Source organism: Crassostrea angulata, chromosome 5, assembly GCF_025612915.1.
Source record: "Crassostrea angulata isolate pt1a10 chromosome 5, ASM2561291v2, whole genome shotgun sequence".
In the NCBI taxonomy this organism is placed as follows: Eukaryota; Metazoa; Mollusca; class Bivalvia; order Ostreida; family Ostreidae; genus Magallana; species Magallana angulata.
In genome coordinates, this window is record NC_069115.1 from 40,812,696 (window position 1) to 40,828,706 (window position 16,011).

The 16,011-nt window shown below is 32.7% G+C and overlaps 2 protein-coding genes across 2 annotated transcripts; one reads left to right on the forward strand and one right to left on the reverse strand.

The window, feature by feature from the left end:
- Window positions 1–3,390: 3,390 nt before the first annotated feature.
- LOC128184804 (uncharacterized) lies at window positions 3,391–4,087 on the forward strand. The gene has a single exon (XM_052854392.1). It carries the CDS (start codon window positions 3,453–3,455, stop codon window positions 3,918–3,920), a length of 468 nt encoding a protein of 155 aa, XP_052710352.1. The 5' UTR covers window positions 3,391–3,452; the 3' UTR covers window positions 3,921–4,087.
- Window positions 4,088–5,958: 1,871 nt separating this feature from the next.
- LOC128186334 (mitochondrial carrier homolog 2-like) lies at window positions 5,959–12,193 on the reverse strand. Its single transcript, XM_052856134.1, has 12 exons — window positions 12,038–12,193; window positions 11,832–11,919; window positions 11,145–11,251; window positions 10,565–10,645; window positions 9,807–9,864; window positions 9,438–9,489; window positions 8,840–8,899; window positions 8,453–8,546; window positions 7,891–7,923; window positions 7,167–7,234; window positions 6,723–6,792; window positions 5,959–6,280 (listed from the first exon to the last, which is right to left on the reverse strand). Exons 1-12 carry the CDS (start codon window positions 12,116–12,118, stop codon window positions 6,209–6,211), a joined length of 864 nt encoding a protein of 287 aa, XP_052712094.1. The 5' UTR covers window positions 12,119–12,193; the 3' UTR covers window positions 5,959–6,208.
- Window positions 12,194–16,011: the final 3,818 nt, after the last annotated feature.

Sequence of the window (16,011 nt, forward strand, 5' to 3'; positions counted from 1 at the left end):
GAAAAAGTTGCTTGATGTTATAAGAAAATGTATTTTAATAAATGTAACATAAAAAAATTGAATGAAAATCATTGCAAATAAACACAAAAAATATTTAGATTTTATTTGGTATGAAAGTTCCTCGGGTAAGGGTTATCGTTCCTCAGTCCCAAGGCCCAAACACCTTGGGGACTTTTCATTTCTGAGTTGAAGAAAATTTCCTAAATATAATGTTGGAATGATAAATACATACATATTTCTTATAGGCCTGTATAAGTGAATATCTTCGCTTTAATGCATTTAATGCATGAGATGAAAGAAACTTGGCTTCTAGTTACTTGTTACTGTCCATGTGAGAACACATACCTAGGATTTCTGTGTTCTTAAGATGCACATTGCACTATATCACTGTCAATTGTCAATATATCTTAAGAAGCTGTATATATAAATTGAAGATATATGCCAGTCTTGCTAATATCAACATTCTGTCAAGTCATCCACATAATATTACGACACAGGTACTCAGATATCTCTCTTGATGTAGTCAGCTACTAGCGCATTTTGTTACAAATATCTTTATCTTTTGGCGGTTTTGGCAATATATCTCAAGTAGCTGTATATATAAATTGAAGATACATGCCAGACCTGCTAATATCAACATTCTGTCAAGTCATCCACATAAAATTACGACACAATTACATATACTCAGATATCTCTCTTTATGTAGTCAGCTACTTGTGCATTTTGTTACAAATATCTTTATTTTTTGGCGGTTTTGTCTATATATCTCAAGTAGCTGTATATATAGATTGAAGATATATGCCAGTCTTGCTAATATCAACATTCTGTCAAGTCATCCACATAGTATTACGACACAATTACTCAGATATCTCTCTTTATGTAGTCAGCTACTTGTGTATTTTGTTACAAATATCTTTATCTTTTTGCTGCCTCGTCTATATATCTCAAGTAGCTGTATATATAGATTGAAGATATATGCCAGACCCGCTAATATCAACATTCTGTCATGTTCAAAATATCATCGTTTTTAGTTTAAATAACCGCTTGATGATAAAAAAAAGACATATCTTAATAGATTTTCATGTTTTAATTTATATCAAAGAAGTAAGATATGATATGAAAAAACGACCGTTACTTACGTATTTTAAGTACATAATTCAAGCACTTGTATTTCCGCTTGAAAGAATGTGGGGGAATAAGCCGAGGCAAAAAAAAAAAAACCCCACATAGGTTCATTAAAAAAAATATTTATTTTTTTTTAGCAAATTTCACTTTCGTTACATTTATTAAACATATGTGATCATATACATTCAGTGTTGTCATAACCCACAAAAAGAAACTTCACATTTAATTGATATTAAGACAACAAAATAGTTATATGATAATATGGCAGCAAAATGATATAGAAATCGGATGTTCGAATTAAATATTTTTCATAGAGTGGGTCATCGTACCATTTTTTAAAGAACAAATATTGTTAACACATATTATTAACGTCTATCTTTTTCAATTTTCCAAAAAATGGTACGAAAACCTACTCTATGGTAAAAAGTAAGTTTTCTTCTTTTAATTTTTAAGATTGGTCTTTAAATGACTAAGTCCAGTCGTTTGCGTAAAACTGATAACAATAGAATCAGCTATATTATAGCATCTAAACAAGCGAATCGGTGGTGTAGTGGTAAGCGAGGAGTTCTTTAAACAAATGTAACTGTAAAAGTGGGTGTTCGAATCGTACGCTTTATGGTTTTTTTTGTCTTTTTGTTTACATTGTTAGAATGTAATTTTCTTTTTTTACTTCATAATATACATTGTTAAAATGTAATTTTCCTTTTTTTCCCTTTCCTAATAATAAACATTTGCTTATAATAACTTGAAATTATTTGATATGCGTTTTCTACTACTTTTATAAAATATAAAATGTATGTTATTCTCTTTGAGATTGCACGATTTCATGTTGTAAACAAATGGTTGTTGTGCATGCAAGAAACAATTAAATGGCAAGAAAAAACGTTCCATCTTTTAATCCTTGAGAGTCTTGTTAACACAGAATAAAGACATACGCTGGACAAAAGCATGTAATTGTGCACAAAATGCAGAATACAAGCTAAGTCAAATATACAGTATGCGCCTAAAGAAAATTCAACGATTAACTAGGCATGTACTTCACTTTCAATTGTATCGCCAGGAAAATCACATTACAAATGCGTGTTTTGTTGTGAAAGAAAAAGCATAGTAGTTCTACCAAAAGACACAAAGACCACTAGACCGTGTGGTATATATCAACCGGGAGGGGGGGGGGGGCGGCTAAGGGGGACTTAGCCCCTCCCCCCACTTTTTTGCAAATTTATACGTAGCAAGGACCTATTTTTTGCTTGTCAAGATTTTTTATACGTCTAGCCCCCCCCCCCCCTTTCTATTTGCTTCCGACACCACTGTTTATTTTTTTGAGTATACTAGTTTTGAATACGTACAAAAGGAGTTAACTAAATTCTTTCTGTCTCCGAAGCGCAAAAATCGACTCCCTCATACTCTTTGTCGACTCCCCTGCGTTAGGGGTTGTAAACGATGACTGAGGTAAATTAATTATTGCTAGAAAGTAATCAACATTTTTGTATTTTAACTCTTTAAATGAGTATGTGATTGTCATTCTAAATTTGCTAGTTTAAAGTATATGTAAATACTACAAAATTTAAGAGCATTTACGCCTTTCAAATGTCGATTGCCCCTTTCCTGTACTTTTGGACATTTTTATTTGGACAATACTGTCCACCGTTTAAATGCCCAGTTAACTCGTACGTTTATTACTTCTTATAAGACGTATGAGAGGGCCGTGGGCATTTGCAACGGCTTATTCCCCCAAATTCTTTCACACGAACTATACAAATCTCGGGGAAGTCTCGTGAACTTTCATTCTAGCACCTTTGGATTATATACATACTTAGCAAAGGTAAAGAAAACATTCCGAACACATTCGCAGGGGTGAATGTGTGCACACTGGGCTGCGTTCAAGATCGTAGCTGCTACGTAGGGCTACATGTACGTAGTTGAACGGTAAGCTAGCCTAGCCGCTACGTAGATAAGCGTAGCCTAAATATATTATGATCAGCGTCAAATTCAAGATGACTACCTTAGTTACCACTTTGTTACAAACATGAAACATATTTACTTAGTGATATTTTGTTCATCCTCTAAGTTATAATGAATTTTAACATATTACGTTATAATTCCGCTTGAAATTAACAAATTATGTCGATGTAATTAGTCTTTAGTTGTATATTTCCAACTTCAAATCTGAGACCTAGCGGCTAACCTAGCGGTCCGTTCTATAGACCTAGTTATCTACTACGTAGCGGCTGGGCTCGCTGTTACGATCTTGAACGCAGCCCCAGTATTACGTCATATTTTTGGAAATTTACTTTCGTTTTCAATTCCAACTCGGTGATTCAATCAATATGTGGCTTGCTCCCTCTGAGATTTACTACAGCCAAGACTCAATTTCAAACAGATTTGGAAAAAGCACTGAACATGCTGGAGTACTGATTGGTGAAACTCTGGACGACATTTTGTCTGGAAATTGTAGTATTGATGACATAGGCACCATTGAGGTTGTGTACCGCTATGGCGACTACATATCGGCGGACAACCGAAGGCTGTGGATTTTCAAGAAACTTGAAGAATTGGGTGAATGTAAAGAAATTCCTGTAACCATAGCGGATGGAATCAGCCCTCTAAAATGCGCAGTTGGTCTTGATATTGAAGTGAGAGGGGACCCAGGTGGTCATCTATGGAGGACCTGGATTGAGAGCGCTTCTTCATCCTCAGAGGAGGAAACGGATCAATATGATTCTGATGATTCCGATGAGGAGGATACTTTGCATAGAGGTTTCGCCAGAATGTCTTTGTCCTCTTACAGATATTGATAATGGGACACGTTGACTACAACATGTAAATGGATGCTACTGAATCAATAATTCATATTGCAATATTTGACAGAAAACCATTTGAAGAACATGTAAATTAGGACATAGCCTTCAACGTTAACGATGACTACACCTTGAAAAGAAATAATAAATTATACAAATATTCATTAATGGTTGTTCTTCAGATTAGCATCATTGGTGTCTTTTAACAGCAGAAATTGCATATAGCAACGGATTTATATATTTAGTAAATATTTAGCAAATGCGATGACCATCCAGTCTCCCAAAATTATGATTAACATAGAATTTCACAAACAAATTTATATATATTTATTAAACATGGTTTACCTATTTGTGGTTTCAATTTCCTAAAAAAAATCTCAAACAAACAAAATATTTCATGTAAAATTATTTTTTAACAATAAAATGTTTTCTTTGGTGATTCATGCAGGATATGAAGTTGGCGACGGTGCAGAAAAAAACCCCGCGTTAATGATCGCCACCTTTATAACTCGCATGAATCGTCAAAGAAAGCATTTCATTGTTTATATTTACTCCTTTCTTTTAACTTATTAATAAATTAAATTAAATGCACTCGAGGCGTTAAGTGTGTCGCTCCATCCTAGGTTGATTAACTGAGAGAACACAATTGCAGCATGATTGGTTTACTTTACGAAAGAACCATTTTCAATGAAATAGCAAAGGTCTATAATTTACGGAAGTATAATAATAGAGAGACGCTGAAAAGTAAAGTTTAAAACATTTTCATTGGCAAAAGGCCAAGTAAAATGTTTAATTCTTTGAAGATATACATGTATATTTAATTATATAGGTAGAAAAATCTCACGGAAGTCGATGTATACAACTGCATAAAGGCCAACGTTTCGATTTCAGATAATGCTGAATACATGTACCTGTTTTCCTCAGATGATATATATATTGGCTATGAGTTGGGCTTTCAATAGTTTCTCTTTATCCGTTTAAATTGATAATACTAGCTGTCAAAATTGGAAACCATATCATACGTGTCGATCCATCTGTAAATTGGTACATATACATTGTATTTACTCGTTCCCCTGTATACAGTGAGTATAATGAGGATCGCAACAGCCTGAGCTGACTTTAGAAAGGAGCCATTTGAAGAATACAAATGTTAGCATTAGTATTAACACCATTGGTGAGATGTTTTACACGAAAGACTTTAAAAGTTGCAAATCAAGAATGAGAAATCTCATGGAATTGGCCATGACCCAGAGTATATAAATTGTAGGCAGAATTTTGTGGGTTTTCGACAATTGGGATGAAAATTGTATTATATTAATTTACAAGCAGCACTATAAGTATATTATTATTTCTTTTAAAAAATGCATTTATCTGTAATTCATTGTGATATTCAGTATGGATACTTAAGTGCTCTACTTAACCATATTTTTTATATTAAGTGTTGTCAGAAGCAGGGTTTTGTAACGGTTATAAACAACATCCCCTAGCTCCATCAATTTCTTATCATCAACCCTTCAAGGACAGTTTGGTCTTTCATTTGACACAAACGTGAAAGCACTTCACCTAAAGATGCATTTTGCCAAGTTTAGTTGTAATTGGCCTTGTTGTTCTGGAGGAATAGATGGAAATGAAAAAAAAGTTGGCCAATAGACTGACATACTGGACAGAATGGGGTTAGTAAAACTCACTGAACCCTTCAACTAAGGTGAGCTAAAATACCGGTATATGTCCAAAACTCCAAAAATGATGTCAAAATGTGAAAAGGGTACAACTACTCTTTACCTACCCCCCCCCCCCCCCCCAACCAAAATGAGCACTTTTTCAAAAACAGCAATACGTCACGGTATTTTAAAACACCATTATCACTACAAACCTCATGTTTGTATGTAACACTATCTTGAATATTTGACTAGTACTTATTCATTGGTGGCATCGGAGAGTAAGGGTGAATTTGTGTGTATGTGTATTGTGCTTCCAAATTTTTGCAAAATTTTCTCAACCTTTTTTTTATGAAAAAACTGAACAAAACAATAGATAAACTTAAAACAGATTCATTATCAAATATATACTAGGCAGCAATCTTCCAGGTTTTTAATCAGTCCAATTATTCATGACAGAAAGTTCTCCTAACAACTGTCAAGTCTGCTTAACTTTTCAATTAAACATTAAGAATGGCACTTCCATCAAGAAAACATTATATGGTCCCATGGTTTCATTCAATCTCATTCTACATTTGTCACTGCGCAGGTCTGTAAAGCAAGTTAAGCACTCCTCCTGCTGAATTCCTAAATCCGATTTTTTTCTTGGCACCTTCGAACGACTCTGATGAACAAGTTTGAGCCCCTTGAGAGCTCTCCCTAAAAATTGAGAGAAATAGTTTTTAAATTGCTAATCCCTTAAAACATATTTAATAGATTTTGCATACTCATGGTCTCTCATTTACTTAACAAAAATAGCAACATGTAATAAAGTCACAGGAAATGAAATCACTTCGCTGTAAGCGTCAATTCTTTATAAGCAAGTTCACTATAAATGTGTTTTACTGTACAATACATATATCAGTTTAATGATTTTATAAACCATCTACATCTCTTCTATCACAGAGATGGATATTTCGTATACATGAAAAAGTTTTGATTGCTTTAACTTTACTACACTGTCACTCAATCTTATTAAAATTAAATCTTTGATCCACTCCTAATAGATCGCAACACATTTAGCGATCAATAAGGAGCTGATCAAAGATCTACAAATGCAATTTTAATTAGATTGACTGTCATTAGATGATCAATAGCTTACATTCTGTCTGAGCATTCTCCAACAGTCCGTCCACCCTGTGTATTCCGGCATATTTTTTGCTGCCATTAAACTGTGAGAAATATTTTTTATAATATTAAAATCCAATAATATACCCAAAAATACCATTAAAGTGCTCTTACAAGTACATGTATTTGTGAAATATTTAATTTTTTAGGACTTCCACCTATCAACACATAAAAGGAAACAACTCTCAGAAATGTTTATGAAAAGAGTGTAAATAGCAGATAAATAGGGCAGATATTAAGATAAGATCTTTTGTATTCATTTTAAAGGTGAGGGGTCAGAGGTTACTTGAATAAGAAATATTTTATAATGAAATTTTAAATGGCTGTTCATGCTTACTTATACACAAAGTAGTCATATACCTTAATTAAATATATTTCATAGAACGTTATCTAATTCTCTTCTAAATATAGGGCTTACTTTGCTGGCTTGACACTCATATTCCTGGACACCAGTTCAAATGGATATGTAAACTGTGTGACAACGAGCTGTAAGCAGAAATGATAACACACATGTGGTTATTTTGTTAGATCTACTTAACTTCATAAACATTGAAAGTAACATGTAAGAATTAAATTTATCAACATAATGCAACATAAAATAAAATTTGATTAAACATCCATGAATACGACATGGCACATCAAATTCATGTCATCAACCAGTGTTTTTTTTTTTATATTATCTGTTAAATTGGGACTGCGCAAGTGACTCTTACATTATTAACGTAGTGACAACAGAAGAATTAATATGTATTATATATAATAGTTCATTTTAATCAACTTTTTTCAGTAATGGTATCCATATGTACATGTATTTTATTAATATTTGGTTTGGATAAATTGCATGAAACATTTTAAATATTGATAATTTTTTGGGCAGTTTTTGGGACTAACAAGGAAGATTGAAATTAATGTCTATTTTTGGCAACGAATAAAGCCCCCCCCCCCCCCCCCACACAATATGATTCATTTTCCAAGGAACATAAGGTATAACAAACAATGAACGAGATATAAAACAGATAAACATACAAATCGATTATTACTATTCACTTGCCTTTTTGTGTATTGGATATTAACTATCAAAATCAATAACAATAGACTTAGAAATTTGGAAGCATTAAATAAAAATCTGCTCAAAAACTCACACTACAAGCTGCTGCTGTGTACGCTTTGTGTTCCTGTAATTATAATTAAACAGAATTTAATTAAAATAGCAAAACAATTGATCATTCAAGAGTAACAGCAACCCCTAATCAAAAAGGGGAATACAAAAAGTAACAGTTTTGAAACCAGAATGAGCAATTCAAAATCATGAACATTTTACTTTGTAGCAAAATAGACTTCATGGATGATAAGAAATAACATTAATATCACATTTCCTAGCTGTGAACTTTGCAAAAAGGATAGAACATGAACTTTTAAGAAATTAATCAGTTTCTATCACTTATCATATGAGATTGTTTGTTTGTTATGATATCATAATTTTACTCAGTTTTATATAGAAAAATTCATATTTATTTTGAGCCTTAAAATTTACCGGTACTTGGTTAATACTAATTCAACAGTTCTTTATTGTACATATTGCACAAGAACCATCATGGCATCCAATCTATATATTAATATCAACTATTTATTACATTAGCTAAGTTTTTTCTGATGAAATAATCAGGCAAACTGGGGATTAATTTAGATATAAAGATTTCTTACCTTTTCTGATAAGAGGTATCTGTTCACTAACTCAGACAGGAAGTTGATGAGCGCTATAGCAACTGCATCTCCAATCAAGCGTGGAATGAGGCCACTGAAATTCATACATTGTATCAGATTAGACATGTTAGAAAAAGAGATACTTTTCTATTTGGCTCAAACATGGTCCTCCAATTATAAATGATTTATAAATATTCTTATACACTTTTAAATTATAAAACGATAAGTTTTTACATGTATGTATCATGCAATTCAATAGATGAATTTAGTTGTCTATTTAAAAAATTTCATGCAAAGAAAGCGCAAATTCAATTGATCAATGCAATTATCAATAGGAATAACAGATTATCTAATCTTCATCGTTCTATTCTAACACATACTACTTACGCAAAAAATCCTCCTATTCCCTCGTTATTGTAAATTTCTTGAACCGAGACTAAAGGACCACTACAAAGAAGATTACATTGTTACATATTTCATATAATGGTACTATAGACTGCGTATTATATGTATATTTCATTCGTCAAAGTGTATATGTACTTGATTTTTTTACTTTGTTGTAAATAATAATTTTAAATAAAATATTCTTGCCCTTAATTGTTCTTTTCAAATGATATTCAGAAATCCAACCCCCTTCCATCCCATAATACTTTATTGTAATTACTTCAAGTAACTGTAAAGCAACGTCTGTTGCAGTAACGTTATTTCTTTATTTATCAGTGCTTTAATTCAAATGTGGTTGAGTCAGATACACAGCATTCCTTCTTGCCCTGAATTAATTCTGATTGATATAATGTTGGACTTGTATGCAAGCTAGAGGATCTGGGTTCAAACAACAGCAGGACCAATGGGTGTCTTGATGGCGCCCAATGTATGCCCTTCTCTTGACCATGTGAGAGCTGGATACACGTGAAAGATTCTAGACTGTGCTGCACAGTACATGTCCAACAATGTACATACCGTCTAATAATATTTTAAGAGTTACCTATATAGTTCCTCCTTTCCTACAAACTGGGCCATGCTTCTCAGAGCTATCACTGAAAAAATATAAGATAATACACTGATATGATAAAACCATTAAAGTCATCAGTTAAAAGGGACAAATGCATGCAGTAAACGCTTTTGCACAGTTTTCTTTTAATATGTAACATTTAAAAAAAGGAAACTTAGAGAGATATCAAATAAGATTGTCAATAACAAGGTATGATTCCATTATTCTCAGTTTGACTCTAATTATCTTACGCTTTTAATTCATGTGTGACAGTACTAGCATCATTGTTGTGACTATCTTGTTGAAATTAAATTAGTCCAATATTTGTATTTTGTCGAGTGCAGCATAACTATGGAAACTTACCATGGAATGGATGGCTAGCAATTGTTGCGACAATCTTGGCAACGACTTCTCTGCTTGTCTGAGATTAAAAAAAAACCCCAACAAACCATGTTATGATGTAATTATCACTCATAAATATAATTTATACAGAATGTATCCATATTTGCTAGTCAAAAGACAAAACTATTAAAATATACATGTATTAAATTCATTAGACTGTATTTCATCAAGGTATAAACCACTGTAAACCATTTTATATCTGTGTGCAAGAAAATTCTGCAAGATTCTTAAGAGCCTAAAAGTCACAAACATTTTCAACCAGTTCTCAAATTATTTCTGGTACTTTATTTTCCGGATAATATACATGCTGATTGTGAAAATAAGTCACTGCAAACCAGTTTATCTCTGATAAATTGTGAAATGAAATTGTCACAAATAAAAATTGGCTTACAGTACAATACAAATCAAATGACATCAGTATCTTTCTTGCATACTTAGTGGAATTAACCCTGTGCATGCATCCATTTTTTTCATGATCATGCAGTGACTATTTATGTTAAGTAAAAAAAAAAAATATCAATACTTGAGAACTTTTATGAATAGAGAACTGATAAAAGATGAAAATTTTCAGGCTGAATATCTATATTTCATTTTTAGTTCTTTTCATTTAATACTCAAGCCATCCATTCATCAGTGGTGGTGGACTGAGGTATCCTAAGGCCATTGAGGTCAGTAAAGTAAAATTGCACCATGTTCCATTTCATAGGACATACATGTACCTGCATACCAAAACTTTTGATAAATATTTGGACTTCTGAATCTTCGACATCCTCTTTGCCAGGCAAGGCTTTCTTCATGTACTTAGAAAGAGATACAATGTTGATGAACAGCTATGTGAGTAATTATTTTTTGCAATCATATAATTCATAATAATCTTGAAATTTAAATTTTATATCATCATAATTTTTTTCATCAAATAAATCTGAATCTTTAAAAAGACATGATATGATATCAAGCATAAGTAAATGCATGCAAAATATAATTAAACTCTTAACAGCTTTTTCATTCACTTTGATTTCTAATAATTATATTACATATTTATTAAGACACTACTTTGGAATTATTTTAAATTTGTATGGCCACTCCAATTTTAATTTATGCACATTATCAATATTTCCAAGGTTCGTTTCAACAAAACTTTGTGAGTTCTCTAAAAATAAATAATTAATAAAGACTATTAAGTTTTATAATTCAATATGGATATTACGGTACTGGTAATTAACAATTGCAAGGTATAATGTACTCATGAAATCCTGAAAAATTGGATGCCATTTAAATTTTAATGACTCCCTGAAGTACCTCAGTCACATTTTGTGTGACAATGCTTCCAACTATTCCTTCTAGAATTCTTGGAATCAACCCTCTGTACAAGCCAGTGAAACCATCTTGACTTTTGATGTGTTTGACTAAAATTTAAAAATTTAAGAATAAACACTTGTAAAGTTTGTTGCATCAGTTGTATTGCTGACAGAATAATACTAAATTGATATAATTCTAATCAAAGGTTATACTTCATCTCAAGTTATTTTTTGCTATAAATTTTCTCAAATTAATTATTTCTTATTCATCAATACCCCAGGATTAAAACAATAATTGTTCGCTAAAATGAAAAACTCCCAAGGTTCCTTGTCCTATCTCATCAGGTTGAAAAACATGGCAAAAAAGAATAGTATTAGTCTTACTGCTTATGGGGATTTTGCCTTGTAAATAACATGAAAGCACATAAATGACGTTCCAAGAAATTGGAAATCGAAAAGGGATATAAAATTAATAAATGACTGAAATCAATATATGGCAGAAAATCTAAGATTTGCATCTTTTTCACCAAGGAAAATTCATAGGAGCAAAAATTAATTTCCTAAGGGATTTTATGATGGGAAATTCTTAAGAAGACTCCTTGCACAGTTTGTCAACGAATGGAAACAGATACTTGGGATGGAGTTAGTGATAAAATTATCTATTAATGAAATATTTTTTCAATCTTACTGTAAGAAAAGACACTTGGATAGTAATTTCTAGTTCTTCTCCATAACAACTCCTTTGCAGAATATTGAGGCAGTGGTTCATGCCCTAACTGGATTACAAAAGCATTAAGTTATAGAAGGCAAATCGACCGAGAAAATTCGAAATAATATTTACTTTCATTTTGTCTTCCGGTAATAGCGGCATTAGTCTCCGTAATAGATCCATACCTGTATCAAAACTTTAGCATATCCTAGAGGATGCAATGCTGTAATGATAACAGCACTTACTCCTGCTGGTACTAGCGTCATCTTGATAATAATTGAAAAAAGATCTTTGATCTTTTATCTTTTACCTATCCCACTGTACAATATCTGTATTCCGATCCCGATGGACTCTTCTCCTCATTCATTTCCTTTTTTTGTGCATACTTAGTGATACGGCCCAATAATAAATTAATGTTAGTTCACAGATCGACACCAATTTTTCGTAGACATGTAGTTCAATTCAATATTAAAAGGACAGTGCAACAAAGTATAAGCTGCATAAAAATTAAAGGATTCAGCAGACATGCATGCCATGTGTAGCATCGTTGTTTTTTTTTCGTTTTTGAAAGTGGTAAGAAAGTGGCACTCGGATAAAACTTATGTGTGGGTGGGGGTGGGGTGGGGTGGGGGCTCAAAAAAATTCTGTATGTACATGTAATTACAATTATTTCCGTATAATGTCTTAAACCATGATACGTTTCGTCCCTAAATTGTTTCATACTTTGTGTGAATTATGGTATACATGTAGATGTACATGTAGTTAAAAAACCACACCAAACAAGCAAACAAAATATTCTCTTTTCTTGTTTAAGAGTCGACTTCCCGGCCTACACACAGCAATCTACAATGCCTTCATTTTTGTCAATTATTGGGGTCATCTATTCATATTTGACATTGCTCGCTTGAAATATATGTATATAGTACTTCATTAGATGTTATTGTACATTGATACAATGGTAATGTTTATTGGACGAAACATAACAGAAAAGCAATCAGCGTGCATCCAGCAGTCTCTTTGTGCGATAGCTTGAATAATAAACCCAAGCAATACCTTAATTGTACCCGGCAATATGCAAGGAAAAATGTGAATGCTTTTGCAAGGAATGCAACATCAACAAGAAATTAATAAAGATATGTTCTCGAGATAAGTCGAAAACTCGAATCAAACTTTCATAGTCTCCTCCTAGTGTTGCCCGCAGCTGAGTTTCGAGATTCGTCCACAAAGAATTTCAATAAGTATTCATGGGTTTGTGTAGATCATAGCTTTTTGTGAATAATCTGTCACTTGATAGTTACCGGGAAAACAAAACACTTGGTTTTGTTACTGACTGACTACAGAAATATGTCGGTTGATCAATTTCATATATGGCTTCATATCTCGCCATCTATGAGATTAATCAACCCAAAATATTTCTATAGTCAGTCAGTAACAAACCTAATAAGTAATAGTACACGTCATGCCATGGTCCATGGTTATGATATATTTTTTCTTCAAGGCTCTCTACAATCATACCCAAATGAACTACATGTTTAAAGAAATAGTGTTATACTGCTTTAACTTAACTGTAACCACCATCCCATTAATCGTCAGTGTGAAAAGTTTATAGCATTGTTTTATATCTATAGTCTGTCCCAAGTAATTGCTTCCATCACCTTTTTATGATTTTTAATAAAAAATACACATACCTGTGAAAGAAATACAGTTGCAATCGATAAAAGGGAATATATCCAAGATATCTTCATTGAACAATTATCATTTTTCATTCATTAAAGTTCACAGGAACGAAAACAAATTTCTTACGGAGATTTATAATAAGAAATGTTTACATCTTTTCTCCATTCGTAAGTACTCGGGATACCTCGCGCAATTTTTCAACGTTATCATCCGGGCTTATTAATGACTGATGCACTGCAAAATCTCCGTAGACTTTTTTCTTTGAATGTGTATTGAAACCTGAAGGTGTAAATGGGACGTTCCAAAACAGATAATCTGGACATTTTTCATATTAGTGGATGAACGTAGTTTGAGCACAAAGGTATTTATGATTATCGAAATATCAAGCAAAAAGTGGTGGAAGCAAAAACTATAGCTCAGTAATAGATCTACTGTCTAGAGTTGCAGGGGTGCCGGGTTCGATTCCCGGTCCAGCCATATGTTTTCCATGTATATGTTCATTCCTCCGCACCTATTACAACAACAAACGATGATAATCCGTGATTTTGTTACATGTATGAAAACAGATCATATTTACTTTTTACTTTTAGATCTGTTTTCGAGGAAAAGGTGAAATTCAAACCCGTCGCCTTAGGCGACTTCAACTGTTGCCACGACTCAGCCAAACAAACGCATTATGATCCGTTGTCACGTTTCATTCTTGTTTTTTTAAACGATTAAGTCTGATTTACGTCAAACGAGGCTCTTTATTCTTGTTACAGTCTTAAAACGGTACCTACAAACGCCTAACGTACTTACAGTTCACTAGATTTTCACAAGTACAGTGAGATTAACACACAACACACACTGATTCTCACTAACATGACTAGTTCCGGAAAATTTAAGCTTAACACACTTACAGTGTGAAAAGTTTTTACGCTTACATTTTAAGCGATTTTAATTCTGTCATTGTAAAGCTTTATTAAGTTTTAGAATATATAACCCCGTCGGTTAGATAGGAGAGGACCGTGCAAATCAAGTGTAGTTTGCGACAATGAACCAAACTATTATATAATAATCGTGCATGCGCAAACGTCACTACCGGGAAGTCATCCACACGAAACATGGTCCAGACATAAACTCAAATTAATATGTACTTCATTCATATAAAATCTTCATACAAGTTTGAATGATGTTTTTGTTGGTATAATCCATCTACACGGGTAAAGGCATTACTCAAGACGCAAGACTTAGTGTCTACTGCAAAATAGACGCAATACTGAAATGTTCACAAGGAATCAACTATTGCATAATTAGAATTATCATTTGTACGACTTTTGTCCTCAGTAATAAAATACATGTAAAAGATTATTAATATAATAAGATACAAAAAGGTAGGGCCGATTTATGCTTTGTATGTACATATTATAAATGCATGTCTTTAACAAGAACGTGAACAAGTACATGTACTAAGTCTTGTAGGTTCTTGTAAACACTATTTTCAGTTCAAGACACTACTGAACCAAACGTCTAGAGCCGAAGTCTATTTTTCTTGACCAATTTGTTTTTTACGGAATAAAGCAACGAAAACGGTAAGAGGTAAAAAATCGATACAAAAAGTAATTTGTCTTTCCTCTAGAAATAACAAAGTTTTTGTTTACAAAAAAAACCCCCCAAACAACCCCCCCCCCCCCCCAAAAAAAAAAAAAAAAACAAGCATAAGAATGATATGTTATTCTTGGCTTTCTAAAACGATAACAATTTATGACATAGAACTTTTGTTTTCTATTTGTTTTTTCAGGTGCGTAAAATGTAAAATCATAGACGGTGCGATAGATATGCCGGTACTCCAGTCAATAGACATAATTGTGCAAGTTTGTTAGCTTTAATCATTAAGAAGAACTTAATTATTATTTTAAAAAAAACCGAGTGAATCTTCATGAGTTGATATGTTTTTTTTGCTGAGGAAAGATCAAATTTGACCACACACCGTGATTTCCAAAATAGTCCTTGTGTGGCCTTTCCCAAAATTATCGTCCAACAAAAGATATGGAAATTACTTTTTCGTCTTGGGTCATCAATTCATGAAATAATTCAACTATGGTGCAAATTTGATATTATATCATGTCCGCAATATGTGTATGTCATCGACATGAGCCCATCCATATGCAGTCTTGCTTACGTCTACTGTATACTGTCAGTGACAGTATAGACCTATACTAGTTTGAACTTTTCAGGTTATCGAAGAAACGGAAATAAATAGGACGTAATCATTCTTTCGCACAAAAGAAGGCGAACAATCGAATAACATCTCTTTTTTACTGTGGGTATTCAAGTTACACATATTACCACATACCTCAAGTGAGCTAAAGAGAAAACAAAAACATCGAAAGTAGTCTTTCCAAAGTCAGCTATATATATTTATAATAGGAAGTTGGGTGGTCAGCAAATTAATAATCGGATCTTACCAAAATTTTTAGATTTTATTTGTTTAGCTATTAAT